General features: G+C 33.8%; 1 protein-coding gene across 1 annotated transcript; it reads left to right on the top strand.

Moving 5' to 3' along the window:
* The first annotated feature begins 12,323 nt into the window (after positions 1-12,323).
* Positions 12,324-15,155, top strand: LOC122292815 (NAC domain-containing protein 19-like). The gene is made up of 3 exons (XM_043101338.1): positions 12,324-12,781; positions 13,978-14,258; positions 14,364-15,155. The coding sequence occupies exons 1-3, from the start codon at positions 12,352-12,354 to the stop codon at positions 14,958-14,960; spliced, it is 1,308 nt and encodes a 435-aa protein (XP_042957272.1). The 5' UTR covers positions 12,324-12,351; the 3' UTR covers positions 14,961-15,155.
* The last annotated feature ends 207 nt before the right edge of the window (positions 15,156-15,362 follow it).

Here is a 15,362-nt window from a genome sequence, read left to right as displayed (position 1 = left end):
CCATATCAAACCTCCAACCCATGCCACTGTAGTCAACCCTAGACCACGTGTAGGAACCACCATGCAAGCCTCACCATCACCAGAAGCCTTTGTTTCAAGAACCCAAAACAGAGCAAGAAAACCTCTCCCATCTTAGTTTTTCAACCCCGTGACACGTCGGTGAAGCCTAGCAACGTCGCCAGCCCCTCCACTTCATCTCCACATGCACATAAGGTGCAGCTGAGCACTGCATGTCACCCCCAGACCATCGCAAACCTCCTCACTGTCTCATGGTGAGTTTCCTCTCCCCTCGATGCCGTGTCCCTTTCCATTCTCTCTCTCTCTCTCTCTCTCTCTCTCTCTCTCTCTCTCTCTATTTATGCTTAGCTGCCCAGATTGCCGGCATACCCACCTCAGCCGCCCAGCTCCGCCCAAGTCTTCGCCGCATTTTCCTTCATCGGTAAGCCTCTGTTGCAGCCTTCGTTCCTTTAAGTAAGAATGCCTCCTACATTCCAACTTAGAAATAAGTTTCTAGTTTTAGTGGGTTTCTACAGGTATTTACGAGGATGATGCCCTCATTATTTGCCAAACAGAATGTGTGTGTATATATATATAAGTTTTAGGTTTTCTTCTTTTAAATGTGTGTGTATATATATATATATATATATATATATATATAAATTTTATGAATTTACGTTGGGCCTTGTTTATTTTGCTTGATTCTAAGAGCAACCTGTCATTTACTTGGCCTTTCATTGGAATTTGTTTTTGAGTTAGGATTATGTTAAGTGCATATTAAGTTGGAGGCGCATTTTACATGAGTTAGTTTTTATTGAGTATAAGTGTTAGCCCAACACTTTTAATTTTCATAAATAATTTAGAGTTTAAATAGTTGGAGAAATTAAGTGAAAATCGATGAATTTGAGGAATGATGATATTTTAGGGTTACGAGAAATTTAATTATTTTTAGAGAAAGATAGGTTACTTTAGTATTTTTAAGTATCGAAATACGTGTTTAATTGAAATTTACAGAAGTTACGTGACAATCTTATAGGTGACGAGTAATATTCGTTTGACACTGTTTTGAGAAAATTTTGAAAAGCTAAAAGCTCTAGGTAAGCGGGGTTCTTATGCTAGATTTTGCATAAAAAGAAAATGAACCGATGTTAGTTTTTGAAAATGTGCATGATATGTTTTGAAAAGAAAATGTGAAAAAAACCTCAGTTATGTATTTCTGCATTACTCATGAAATTTGTATGAAAGAGAAAAATACTTCTTGACATGATTAGTGTAGACACGATTAATGTTTAGACATGTTTTTGAAATGTGCAAAAAGAGCGAGCATGAAATCTGAAAATTTTGTACATATTATATGAATACATTTTGAATAAGTGAAAATGATATGAATATGTTTAGCAGTCTATTTGATATGATATACATCTGAAAAATCTTTGGCATGACTTTCTGATTATGTTTTGATTCTAATTCTGGTTCTGTTATGACGATTCTGATATGTTATATGGTTGGTACCAACATCTTTGATATGACTGCACCTACTTTGAAAACAAAGTGGTTTTTCTACGTGTTTGTTTCCTATGTGCACACTCGGAGCTCTGAGAATGAATAAGAGAAAGTTTTACAATCTAATATTGCCTGATTTGGCCACATGGGATATCACAACCTCATCACGAGGGTTAAACATAGTATATGATATAATATGATATGATATAAAATATATGATAAGATGAAGATGTTCAGTCATGTTAAGACAAATGGTCTTTGAATATGAACAATTGGTTTTTTAAGAATAGTTGAAATGTCGCTATGATGTTTTGATAACATGTATTTGTGATATGCATTCAGAAAATGAAATGTTTTGTTTATGCATTCTGAACTCTTTGAAATAACTCATGTTTACATATCAGTATATGTTCTTTGCTTACTGAATTGTTGATAACTCACCCTTATCTCCATAATATTTTTTAGATTATTTAAGTGTTTCAATTGAAGATCAAGATTAGGGAGCAAGATTATTTAAATATAGGGGATTAAGCACAAAAGAATGGCATTGTTATTGGAGAATGTTATTCAATAAAGTTGTCGTGGTCTGATGATGTGGTATGTTGAGAAGTTAACATTTTTATTAAGACTTTGTGCTATGTTTAGTTAATTATTTTGGAATAGTTAGTTTAAATCATTGAGATCTATGTGTAATTGAGAAATTGGATATTTTATCTATATTGTGAAATATGATTTTAAATGAGAAGTAGTAACTCTTTGACCCATTCGAGACTGGGGCATTACAAACTCATAAATACATACATAAATAACATGAATATGAACTTGTCCTTCACTTGTCATAGACTAATATCCACCGTTAAGCCCCGTGAGTTAGGATTAGTGAATCTAAGTAGATTTCAATTCCGCTCGTGGCTGCGGGTTGTGAAATCCATACATAAGAAAGACACAATGGGTGCACTACTAGAATGTACAACTTGACAATGTAATATGCCCATAACATATGGTACTGTCTTCATATAATAACATAGGCCGTTACGTATCTTATTATTCATACTTCATCATAATCATATTTACATACTTGTCATATCATAGATTTAAAATGAAATCACATTCTTTCATAAATGTCATGATACATGTTTCTTCACATAAAATAATGATTTTCCATTAATCTTTTGATGCATAGCTCCTTTCATAAAATCATGAATTTTCATAACTAATTTAGTGCATAAATCTTCACATAAATCATGGGTTTTCATAAAATTTTATGCATAGGTTTTGTGTTAGTTACAAGACCTTCATAAAATATTTTATGAAGGTCTTGTAACTAACACAAAACCTATGCATAAAATCATGTTATTTATAAATTATTGATAACTTCGTTATATAAAAGGGGCTTCCAATGGAAGATGTACATGCATAATACTTTTATATAAGACATGCCGTTTATCGTACATACGTGTAAGGGTATAATGATTCTACTTACCTCGTACCACTAATCCAATATTTATAGAGCATTGTCCTTTCCAATTTAAAATGTAGTTTCTATAAGACCTGAATAATAGATGGTTAGATGACTTACACCGAGGGACTTAAGTAAAAAATGTGTGTGCTGTGATCCATGGTATAATAACTGAGAGGCAAAGAGAGGGAGAGAGAGGGAGAGAGAGAGAGATAGAGAACAACATGAGGATGGGGATTACGGTGCAATGGAGGGGTGATGGTGGTTATGAGTAGGAGTGAGGAAGAGACGATGGTGGCCTTGATGAGACTGAGGTTGGTGTGTGGAGGAGTCGTGCTCTATTTTGGTGTGGAAAAATAGGGGTGCATTTGGCATAGTTTACATGGGCTGCAGGACGGCTCTGTTTGCCATATGATGGTCACTGCATATGGGAAGGGTAGTGGTTCATGGTGTACTACCATGTGTATGATGTGGCTAAGGGAGGAGACGTGGAGGAGCTTCCTGTGGCTTGGGGTGGCTGGACGTAGAAGAGTATGCAGAGGCTTATCTCGGTGCACATACAGTTGAGCTTCAGTCTGTGCATGCTAGGAATTGGGCACTAGGTCGAAGCTTCACGTAGGTGGTGCAATGATCTTAACAGTTGGGCGGTTGCTTCTCGTAGTGGCTTGTGGCTGTGGGGTTTCTAATTTGCCCATGGGTTGGCAGTGCTTGTGATTATGATCTTGTGGTGTTGTTGTGCAAGCGGTGACATGAAGGGCTAGTGTTTATGGGACTACTTCTCAGGGTGTTCTCCTTGGTTGTTTAAGGTGGTTGGTGGCTATGAAAAAAGAAAATTAGAGGGTAGGAAGACTAGATTGTGTGCGTGAGTTTGATGCTGTAGCTTGGGGATTTAACAAGGAAGGAAATAGTACTTATATAAAGAAATTGGGAGAGGGTGATGTAGAGTTAAATTTGGACAATTCTTTTACGAAGGAGAGGTTAGATAGAGTGTGGTTAATCCTAGATGGTCAGATTTGTTCAAGAATGCTGAAGTAGAAGTTATGCAAGCTAGAAGTTATGATTACAAGCCACTTGTATTAACTATCAAATAAGAATGCATAGAAAAGGGAAGAAGAAGGTGGTTGTTTAGATATGAAGCTAAGAGCATTGGCAATGGCTAGGCCATTGCCAAGTCTAACATTTAGCTAGAATGTTGACTTTTGGCCATAATATCAAGTTTTAGTTAGATGAGTCCACATTGGACTAGTATTCTTAAAGTCTAAATAATAATATAATATTATATATTTTAATAATATTTGATAATTGTTTTTTTAATATTTTGCAAGTACACTTCATATATCAATTAATAACTTTATTAAAAAAAATTATTATTTTTCAACTATTTCTTCCCTCAACCTAATTATTCAATAAATATATTTTGCCAATCATTCATCCAACAATCACATATACAAACATACCAACATTTATTCTATCCAACATTTACATTTAAAATCGTGGTTGCCAACAAATATCTAGTTTTGTTGGTGTAGATATTTTACATGGTCACCATCTAGTTTTGTTTAGAAAATTGTAAAAAATGCCCTGCATTTCACCAATGAATACAAGCAAGCGGATAACATGTACAAATTATGTACATTATCCACATTATTCAAAATATGATATAGCCACACGGGAGCACAAACATGATGTTTGGTGTTAGGCCCAACATTTGCCCATACCCATATCGATATCTCTCCCATAAAATGTAGCTTCCAAGGTATTTGAGGTATGTTTTTTCATTTTTAACCTTGGCATTCCACTGTGCCCTTGCTCCCGAGTCTCCTCCCCTCCGGATTTGAGCTAAGTGAGCGCTCTCCAGAGTCGACGGCATCTACAACGACGTTGCTGCCAGCCCACATCTGTAATGCCAGGTATTTTATTGAACATACACATCTCTTTTCCCTTTCATCTCTCTCTCTCTCTCTCTCTCTCTCTCTCTCTCTCTCTCTCTCTGTGATTTTCTTTTTTTCCTAATCTTTTCTTTCCTAGATTTTTGTTTTGTTTTTTTTTTAATGAAAAAGAAAGTGATTTTTGGAGGGAGGGTGAATTTGCTTCGGATCTAGAGATTTGAAATTCCGAGCTTCATTGTCGAAAAACTAGCTTTGATAATGGTGGCGCCACAATCAGTAATAGTGAAATAGAAATATAAGGTTGCAGGTAGATATAACAGCACGATGGAGAAGATGGAGAGAAGGAGGCTTACGGGTTGAAGAAGAAAAACGAACGATGGAGAAGAAGAGAAATATGCTTTCAGGAGAAGAAGGAAACAAAGAGGAAATTGGGTGATTTCGGGATGAAGGAAGAGAAAAAATGAGGCAAGCACGAGTGAGAGAGTTAGATAAAATAATAAAATATAGACTTGATCTCTGCACAGTAGCTCGCCGGGTATGGTGAGGGGCATGAATTTACTGTAGATGAAGTCTTAAACTTTTCATGTATAGCTAGTTCGATGCAGAGGAAAATAACCGCAACATTCTAAATTTTGGACTTGCATTGGGCAATGGAGAGGCCATTGCCAATGCTTTAAGTGGTTATTAGAGGAGGAAGGAGAGGCAGTGGTGCAAGAGGCTTGGAGAAGGGTTGCTGATGTCCCAGACAAATTCAAGGTAGTTGAGAAAAAACTTCAGTGGTGTCGAAGGGCTCAATTTTGATGGGATTCACTTAAGAAGTAGACTGCAGAGGAGGAACTTAAGTCTATAAATGAAAGGCTTAAATGGGAGCAATTGAATTAAGGTCCTCATAATGTAGCTGTTATAAAATAATTACAAAAGAAGATAGGTCTTATACTTCAGCAAGAAGATGTTAAATGGAGGCAAATGGCTAAGCAATCTTGGCACTAGATGGGAGATAAGAATACTAAGTTCTTTTATGCATGTGCTATTCAAAGAAGGAAGAGGAATATGATAAGATGATTTCAGATGAGTAAGGCAGAGTGGTGACAAACCAACAAGAAATTTTAGATGCTCTTACAATGTATTTTGGGGGGAATTTTCAAATCCACCATGCCTTTTGCAGAATGTATTGAAGATTGTCTAAAAGCAGTTGAACTGAAAATTTCAATGAGTATGAATGAAGATCTGGTTAAAGAATTTTCAGTAGAAGAGATAGAGGAAGCTTTGAAGTAGATGTCACCACTTAAGTCTTCAGGGCAAGATGGCTATGGAGATTGTTTTTATCAATCTTAGTGGAATGCAGTTGGAAATGAGGTATGTCAAGCTGATTTAAGTTTTTTAAATGGGGGGCAATTAGATGTTGGTATTAATTCTACTTATTTAGTTTTAATACGTAAGATCAAAAGTCCTGCTATTGTTAGTGAATTCAGGCCAATAAACTTATGTAATGTAGTTTTCAAAATAGCATCAAAAGTACTAGTAAATAGGTTAAAGAAGATTTTGCCCTTGATCATATCAAGCTGCCAAAGTGCCTTCATTCCAGGAAGGCTAATCACAGACAATATCATCCTTGCATATGAGACTTTACACACAATGAAGAGCAGACAAAAGGATAAGACAGTTAGTATGGCTCTTAAACTTGATATGTTAAAAACTTATGATAGAATTAAGTGGAGATTCTTGGAGGCAATTATGAGGAAGCTGAGATTTGCTGAATAATGGATAACTTTGATCACAGAGTGTGTGACTTCTGTAACTTATCTATGATGGTGAATGGGCAGCCTAGAGAGAAATTGAAACCATGAAGAGGTTTAAGGCAAGGGGACCCTATCTCCCCTTACCTTTTTATCTTGTGTGCTAAAGTCTTAATCTCACTTATAGAGGCATTTAACAGAAGTGGAGATACTAAAGGTTTTGCTATCACAAATGGGAGTACTAGAATCAACCATTTAATATTTCCCGGTGATTATATAATCTTTGGAAGGGCAATCTTAACATAATGGCAAAAGCTCCAATGTTTGTTGAACAGGTATGAGATGGCATCAGGGTAGTTTTTGAACAAAAAACAAACAAAAGACTACTATCTTTTTTAGTTCAAATACTGCAAAAGTTACAAGAAAACAAATTCTGGAGACATTAGGAGTTTTAGCAAGTGGCAGCTATGAAACATTTGAAAGATAGAGTTTGGACCAAGATCAACAGCTGGAGGAACACTCTTCTTTCTCAGGTAGGGAAGGAAACATTAATAAAAGCTATCATTCAAGAAGGAAACATTAATAAAAGCTATCATTCAAGCTTTGCCTACCTACTCAATGAGTGTTTTCAAGTTTTCCCATAAGTTGTGTAATGAAATAACAGTCTTGTTGTCTAGGTTTTGGTGGGGTCTAAAGGAAAATGGCTCAAAGCTCCATTGAAAAGGTTGGAAGAAAATGGGAGAATCAAAAAAATATGGTGGATTGGGATTTAGAGATTTGTATAACTTTAATAAGGCATTACTGGCTAAGCAGTGTTGGAGACTAATTCAAAATCCCTCATCTTTGGTTGTAGTTGTTTTAAAGGAGAAATACTTTAAACATGTGGACTTAATTGAAGCCAAGTTAGGGGCAAGGCCATCTCTGATGTGGAGAAGCATGTTGTTTGCTATGGATTTAATAAAGGATGGTTTGTGTTAGAGAGTTGGAGATAGAAGAAGTACCAAGATCTGGTTTAATAAATGGTTGCTAATAACCTTTAATCAAAGAATCTGCTCACTCATTCATATACTAGAAAGAGAGGCAAGGGTTTGTGACTTAATTAATGAAGACACAAGGCAATGGAATCTCAATATAGTAAATGAGTGTTACCCAGATGACTAACACAAGAGGGGATGTGAATTGAGTTGTATTAAAAAAAATAATAATTCTAAATCAAATATATAATATAAAATATAAACAAAATATGAAATAACAATAAATATAAAGACTAAAGGTAAGAGAGAAGTAAACTCAGTATGTTAACAAGGTTCGGCCCCACTGCCTACGTCCTCGCCTCAAGCTACCCCTTGAGAATTTTCAAATTCACTATTCAACCTCCTTCAGGTGGAGATAGAAACCTATTACACCTTTGAACAACACCGCTACAAAGGATCTGTGTAGAACACCCTCTACACTTGCAATCACTTTACACGTGGTGATTCAACTATTCCCCGTGTAGAATACTTTCTACACGCACAAGGGTTATACACACCATTTTTCTGATACAAGAGCTGATAGTGGGTAGGTTATCAGAAAACACTTCTCAATGAGTGAAATAAGAACAATACAACGTAAACTATATCTCTCAAAATGAACAAGAATTAAGACTCAATGCTTAGAGAAGAGAGAATGAAAGCTTTGAATGAATGTTGTATGCTCTTGGTATTGTGAATGTGAAGCTCTCAAATGATCTATTTATAGGCATATGAGATTTCATATTCAAATTTAAAAAGATTCATATGTCAAAGACAACATCATTCACTTTTTCAAAAAATTCAAATAAAAGGTTTTTCTTTTTCAATTGTCAAAGACAACATCATTCATTTTTTTTTTCAAAAACTTCAAAACTAATCTTTTACTTTTGGCATATGACAAAAGGAGCACACTTTCCTTTTTCAAAAATTCAAACCTAATCTTTTACTTTTTGCATATGACAAAAGGAGCACACTTTACTTTTCAAAATTTTCAAACAAAATCATCTACCTTTTGTATAAGTCTAAAAAAGCATCAATCACTTTTGAAAATATTCAAATAAAACATACACATGTGAAAGATGACAATCAATTATCTTTAATATTTTCAAAGTTCAACCCTTTAATCAAGGTATGCACATGTGAAAGATGACAATCAATCATCTTTCAAAATTTTCAGATTTAATTTTCAAAATATTCATGCACATGTGAAAAATGTATTTTAATGTTTTATGATAAAATATTAATTTTGAGCCTTAATCCTAATTTCGAATTTAAGAGATTTACAACATTACTCTATGACTTAAATGTGAACTTGTTTCCTTCTTGCTCATGCTTATTTCCTTGATGTGCTTGACTCCATTGTGTAGACAACTTGAGTTTGAGACTCATTTATTTTTTGAATTCATTTGTTATCATCAAAATCTATATGTAGATATATAATTACACAAAACTTGAAACCTTGGGTTCAACAATGAGATATTTAGTACTAAGGAGGCAAAGGTAATTAGAAGCATTCTTCTTAGTATGACTAGGGTTACAGATATGATGATTTGGGGCCCAAGTGGAAAAGGAATTTTTATTGTTAAAAATGCCTACCATGTAGAATGAATAGAGAAATAGGTTGGTAAGAAGGGTGAGTTCTTGAGCTGCTATGAAGATATGTTAGATTGGCAATTAATTTGGAATCTTAAGGTGCCTGGGGCTACAAAATACTTTATGTGGAAGGCTGTTAATAAAATACTACCTACAAGGTTTAATTTATGGAAGATGAAGGTGATTGATACAAACCTTTGCCCTATACGCCAGAGAGAAAAGGAATCTATAGTTCATGTTCTTTGGAAGTGCCCTACTGCAGTAGATGTTTGGTGTGAAGCTGATAAGTCAATTCAGAAACTGTCAATAATGGGGACAAAACTTAGGACAGTATGACAATAGATCATAGAAAAATTGAAACTATTTGAACTTGAACTGGGGGTTTGTATGATGAGGAAATTATGGAAGATGAGAAACTATCTGATATTTGAAGAACATTTTGAGAATCCAAGATAGTGATTTAGCTCAACAAAACAAAGCATCATGGAGTACCAATTAGCCTATGACAAACTGCAAGATGCTATTCAGTAGAAGAATGCAGTAAGACATAAAACCAGATGGAAGAAACCAAAAGGCAGGTATGTGAATACCAATTGTGATGCTGCTGTGAATTCAAAGGATAAACATATATGAATTGGGGTTATAATTAGAAATGAAGAAGGTGAAGTTTTAGCTTTACTATGTGATGTGGTCTATAAATGCTCTAAACCTACAGTTGCAAAAGCTGCTGCACTGAGAAGGGCAGTTAATTTCTGTATTAAGCTTGGTATGCACCTGTTTGTTTGGAGGGAGATGCTCAGACGATAGTCAAAGAAATAAACAACAAGGAAGCTATAGGTACTAATTATGATGTGTTGATTGAAGATTTCAGAAAGTTGCTGCTTGAAACAAAAGATGGAAGATTAAGTTTGTCCATAGAGAAGCTAATTCAATGGCTCATTTACTTGCAAAGCTAGCCTTAAGTATAGGGGAAGAGAAAGTATGGCTAGAGGAATGTCCTAGTCAAGTATTTTCTTTAATTTTGAAGGAAAAAGATTGTAACGAACATTCTAATTCAATGGAATAAACTTACAAGTCAAGTTTGACTTTTCATTAAAAAAAAAATTGGACTATCTCAGTGATTAACGAGAATTTGAATTTTTTAAAAACATCATTTGGTAGTTTATTTAATGTAGTATTGGTAGTGATGACATTAAGTAGAGTACTTCCATTAATAGTGATAATTTTAAATTGAATTAGATTTATAATGGTTAATCTTTAAATTTTAGAAGAGTCTAACTCGTTCAATAAATAATGAATTGAATTCAACCTAGTTATTAAGCCTAATTAAAATGCCTAATCAATTTCAATAATTTATAGTTCATGAGCTTATCCAAATATTACCCAATAAACTTCAATTGGGTTTCTACAAATATTCTCCCATTAAAACTAAGTTAAGTCTAATATATATTATTGGTAGTGTAGCCGGTTTGGTCTGGTCCGATTTTGAATAAAATTTAGGATCGAACCAGTATGAACCAGTTTTACATTTTTCAAAATCAATTATGTACCGGTTACCCTTTTAAACCGATACTTCTATTTTACTGGTTTTCGGTCTGGTTCGGTCCGGCTTTCCGGTTTTAATATACTATATTATATACTATAATTATATAGTATATTATAGTATATAATACTCTAGTAATAATATATTGTAGTATATTATAATATATAATATAGTGATATATTATAGTATATTATAATATATAATGATATAGTATTAGTATAACTATTAATACAATAAATTATAGTGATATAAGATTTTAAAATTTAATATTATATTAATTAGTAATTTATCATATAATATAAAACTATATATATATAATTATATATTATATATAAAAATTATATACAATATAAAAAATTAATATATATATACATATGATCTGGTCTGACTTTAGCAAAAGAAAAACTTGTATTGGACTGTCTGGTCTGGTTTATCAGTTTGCCGGTTTTTTTTACGCTCATAAATATTATCAATATTCCGATCTTGAAATTATTAGACTGGATCATTACAAAGTATAAATATTTTAAAAATTTAGTAAATAAATACCAAAATATATGAAAATTTAAAATTTAGACTATAAGAGATGAACCTTTTGCAAGAAAACAAAATCGTTGCAAATAATCTAGTTTTGTCCGTTGATCCACTGTAAGAAATTATTTTCTTATTGTAAATTGTCACTTTTTGCAATGAAATTTCATAGTTGCAAATTGAATTAGTCGTTGTTAACGTTATCTTGATGATAATTTGTGTAATTAACCGGCCTTTACTGTTATGTAATCAAGAATACTTTCATATTCTCCACGCTTTACTATTTTATCTTATTTTCTCTATATCTAATTTTATCGTATAAGTTAATAATTGAATGAGGTAACGTTTAAAAAATTAATCATGCTTAAAAAGATTAAAAAAGAACAAATTTTAATACAATACTACTACATGGGCATGTCCTAAGTTCAGTGATCATTATATAATTTTTGAAATATGGAGTTATATTCTTATGAAGTCGCATCATCCACGGCGGTCTCATTATATTATTATCAAATAAAAATAAAATATAGATTTTATTAAGTTAAAAATTAAAATTATTGAATAAAAAAACACGATATAAAATTAATATAGTTAACTGAATTAATTATATCATGTTCCAATTAATAGGGCCTTTTAATTTTCAAATTAAAACACATGGTTTTTATTTTATTTTATCAACTTATATTTTTCCTAATTTTGTGACTAAGTGATTGATAAATACTATTGAATTTAAAAATGAGTACTATAGATATGAATAATTATCTTTGGTGAGTTTAAGAGAAAGAAAGTGAGAAATTATCGGTGGGGATAATAGGGAGTGAGTCTGAAGAGGATACGTGGGAGGAATCGAGGAACGAGGGGGTCAGACGAAGAAGAGAAAACAGGAGAAGATTGTATAATACACAAATACATTATCTAGTGATTGAACTATTGATAAGCTCTATATATGTCTGTTGGTTACCGTCTTATCCTTGGACTGCTTGGATTTATCTTTTAAAATTTAAACTTTATATATGAATAACCTCATATGTATAGCTATGAATAGACGCAGACCAGACCAAAAGTAGTGATTCGACATGCGTCTGCTGCAATGACTTCTCTTTCAGAGAAGAGTCCGGCTATGGAGGTTGAGAATGCCAAGGAACGTAAACCGATTATCATGGATGCTGTTAATACCACCCAATCATTCGCCAATAACTCTAGAGAGCAACCCCAATTAGCCCTCGACGGTACTACACCAGAGAGCAATCACAGTTCATTGATCGCAACGAATAATATTGCAGCTGCTCATGATCAAGGGTTTCCTGCAGATATCGATGATGAGTCAAACAATTTCAACAGCAACAGCAAGATTCAGGAACTAGAAGTTCTTTCCACATTCTCTCCTGGGTTCAGATTCTGCCCAACAGACGAAGAGCTCATCGTTTTTTACTTGCAGAAGAAAGTATTGAACCAGCCCCTGCCACTTAACAAAATCGTGGAGGTTAACCTATATGCATATAACCCAGATTTTCTTGCAGGTAGTATTGATCTTGTTCAAACATCCTGTTTCTTTCTTGGTATTCTTTAATGGTTTGAGCAGTTTGGAACTGGATCTTTTCCAATGAAATTGGTTTGAACATAACGTCGCATGATGGAAAGTTTATTTCTTGCTAATTATTTTTAATCTGAACTAGAGAATCATAGTATATAGGATCAGATATTCTGCAGATACCTTTTCTTGATGTGCTTGTTTTCTTGGAACTAATTTTCCTGATGTCAAACATTTTCTCCTTTCCATGTCGAATGCACTTAGCAAAACTAGAAGGGAATAAATAAATGAAATTGAAGAAATATTCATGGTACTCAACTTGCTAGCTAGCTGATCTGACTGTTCAGCTTCAATTTTGTTTAATTCATCGCGTTGGATAGTGCTTCATTTCGTCTGAGTGGATGTGCATTAATTATGCTTGTGCTTTTGTACACAGTGTTACTCTGTCCAGTTAGATTTATGGTATCGCTTCATTTCGTTTGACTGGATGTGCATCAATTATGCTTGTGCTTTTGTACGTACACAGTGTTATTCTGTCCAGTTAGATTTATGGTATCCAAGGGTGCAATGGGAGTGCATATGTAAAGATGAATGGTATAGCCATAAAAAAGATTATATAAAAGTAATTTTATAAATTGATATGATTTTATATGATCTGTTAAATTTATTTTATAATAAAAATAATTTTAAAATTTGACAAATCACATAAAACTACGTTAATTTGTGAGATTATTTTTATATAATCAATTTATGACTAAAGTATTTCTCATACGTAAAATGTGTATTTTCGCAGCAAATATATGTTGCAATAAGCATTTTTCTTGTAGTCATGTACTTAGAATTTTCCTTAAAAATAAATTATATATATTTCAATATATAAAGTTTTCTATGAAGCCATGATATCAATTTACATATATATATATATATGTGTGTGTGTGTGTGTGTGTAGACGCAGACCAGATCAATGTGCTTTTAATTAATTCAATAATAATCCATTGGCATTGCGTGTTTCACTGTATTCAAATTTCAAGTGGAACTAATTATCTTGCTTGAGTGCATGTCACTGCATGTGGTGCATACACACAGTCATGACATTCAATACAATGAGCTTAAATTAAGACTATGTCACATTAAAGATCAGAAGTTGAACTATGAAAATAACACTTTAACTTCTTCCATTAAAAGCAAAATACGAGGATTATCAAGAAGATCAATTATACATTTTTACCCCAAGAGATCGAAAGTATCGAAATGGAAGCCGGCCAAATCGAGCGGCTGGTGATGGATATTGGAAAGCCACCGGAGCTGACAGGCAAATCAAATCCAATGAAACCGTAGTTGGGTATAGGAAGTCATTGGTTTTTTATATAGGAAAGGCTCCAAAGGGTGACAAGACCGACTGGATTATGCACGAATTTAGAGTTGAGGATTCACCCTGTACAAAAAGGGGCTCAAATGGCATGAGGGTTTGTAGTTTTTCATCCTTTCACTAATCATTATGTTCGTTTTAAGATTCTTATTTCTATTCTCAAAAACTGACCATGATCAGCACTAAATCTTTTACCATGCAGTTGGATGACTGGGTCTTATGCAGAATTTATAAAAAATTTGTTAAATCAACAAAAACGCAAACTGAAGATGACTTTCATGCGATGGTTGGTTCAACTTCTCTGCAAGATGATCATGATGGGGTGGATGATGAGCATGTAGATCAGATGAATTGTGGAATTCTCGAAGGTGCCGCCATTGCTGATGTTGAAGTACCAATAATAGGCGCCAGGGATAATATGCAGATCACCACTAGTACCTTTCAAAATGGGTTCCTGCAGCCAGAATCTGCTGCTCAATGGACTAACGCTCATGCTCTCGGTATAGGGGCTACTTCCAATGGCTACTTCCAAGTAGTGGGTGGGAATTATTCAAGTCCTCCTCCTCTTCCTGCCACGATGGTTCCACCTATTGGGTTTATGTCCAACTGGGTGTACAATTCCACAGATCAGACAGTCTTTGGGTCTAACTATCTAAATGAACCGAGTGAATTCCAAGATATTTCGTGGATGAGTTTGCCATCGCAATTTGATGGTAGCAGCGATGGCTTTCGCCAAGAGTCTAATGAGCATCTTCCCGGTAGTTTCCCAAATATTAATCCTGATGGCGGTGAGGACTGATCTTTAATTTGTCAAGGGAACTTGGGTACTATTACTGGACTTGACGTTTAGGATGAATTAGTTTTGGCAGCTTTTAGTACGTATTTGCTTGACATTTTCTACGGATTGTAGATGGTTTCAATTAGGAATACAGAATGGCTAATAGCCTATGTACTTCGATATTGAAGATTCATCTCTGCCACATAGAGCTTTCATGGGTGACAATAATTGATATGTTAATTTTAAGTGATTTTGTTATATTCATCTTTCATCAATCATATTTATGAGTTGAAAATTCCTATTCTAAAGCCAGTGTGTAGATTAGCACACCGAGTAAAATGTTTATATAACATAATTTGATTTAATAAATAAATTTTAAAATTTAAATATTAGAAATTAAATTTTATTATTTAAGTGATCATG

This window comes from Carya illinoinensis, chromosome 13 (genome assembly GCF_018687715.1).
Source record: "Carya illinoinensis cultivar Pawnee chromosome 13, C.illinoinensisPawnee_v1, whole genome shotgun sequence".
Taxonomy (NCBI): domain Eukaryota; kingdom Viridiplantae; phylum Streptophyta; class Magnoliopsida; order Fagales; family Juglandaceae; genus Carya; species Carya illinoinensis.
The sequence above is the reverse complement of the archived record's forward strand: the minus strand, read 5'-3'. Positions and strand labels throughout refer to the sequence as shown.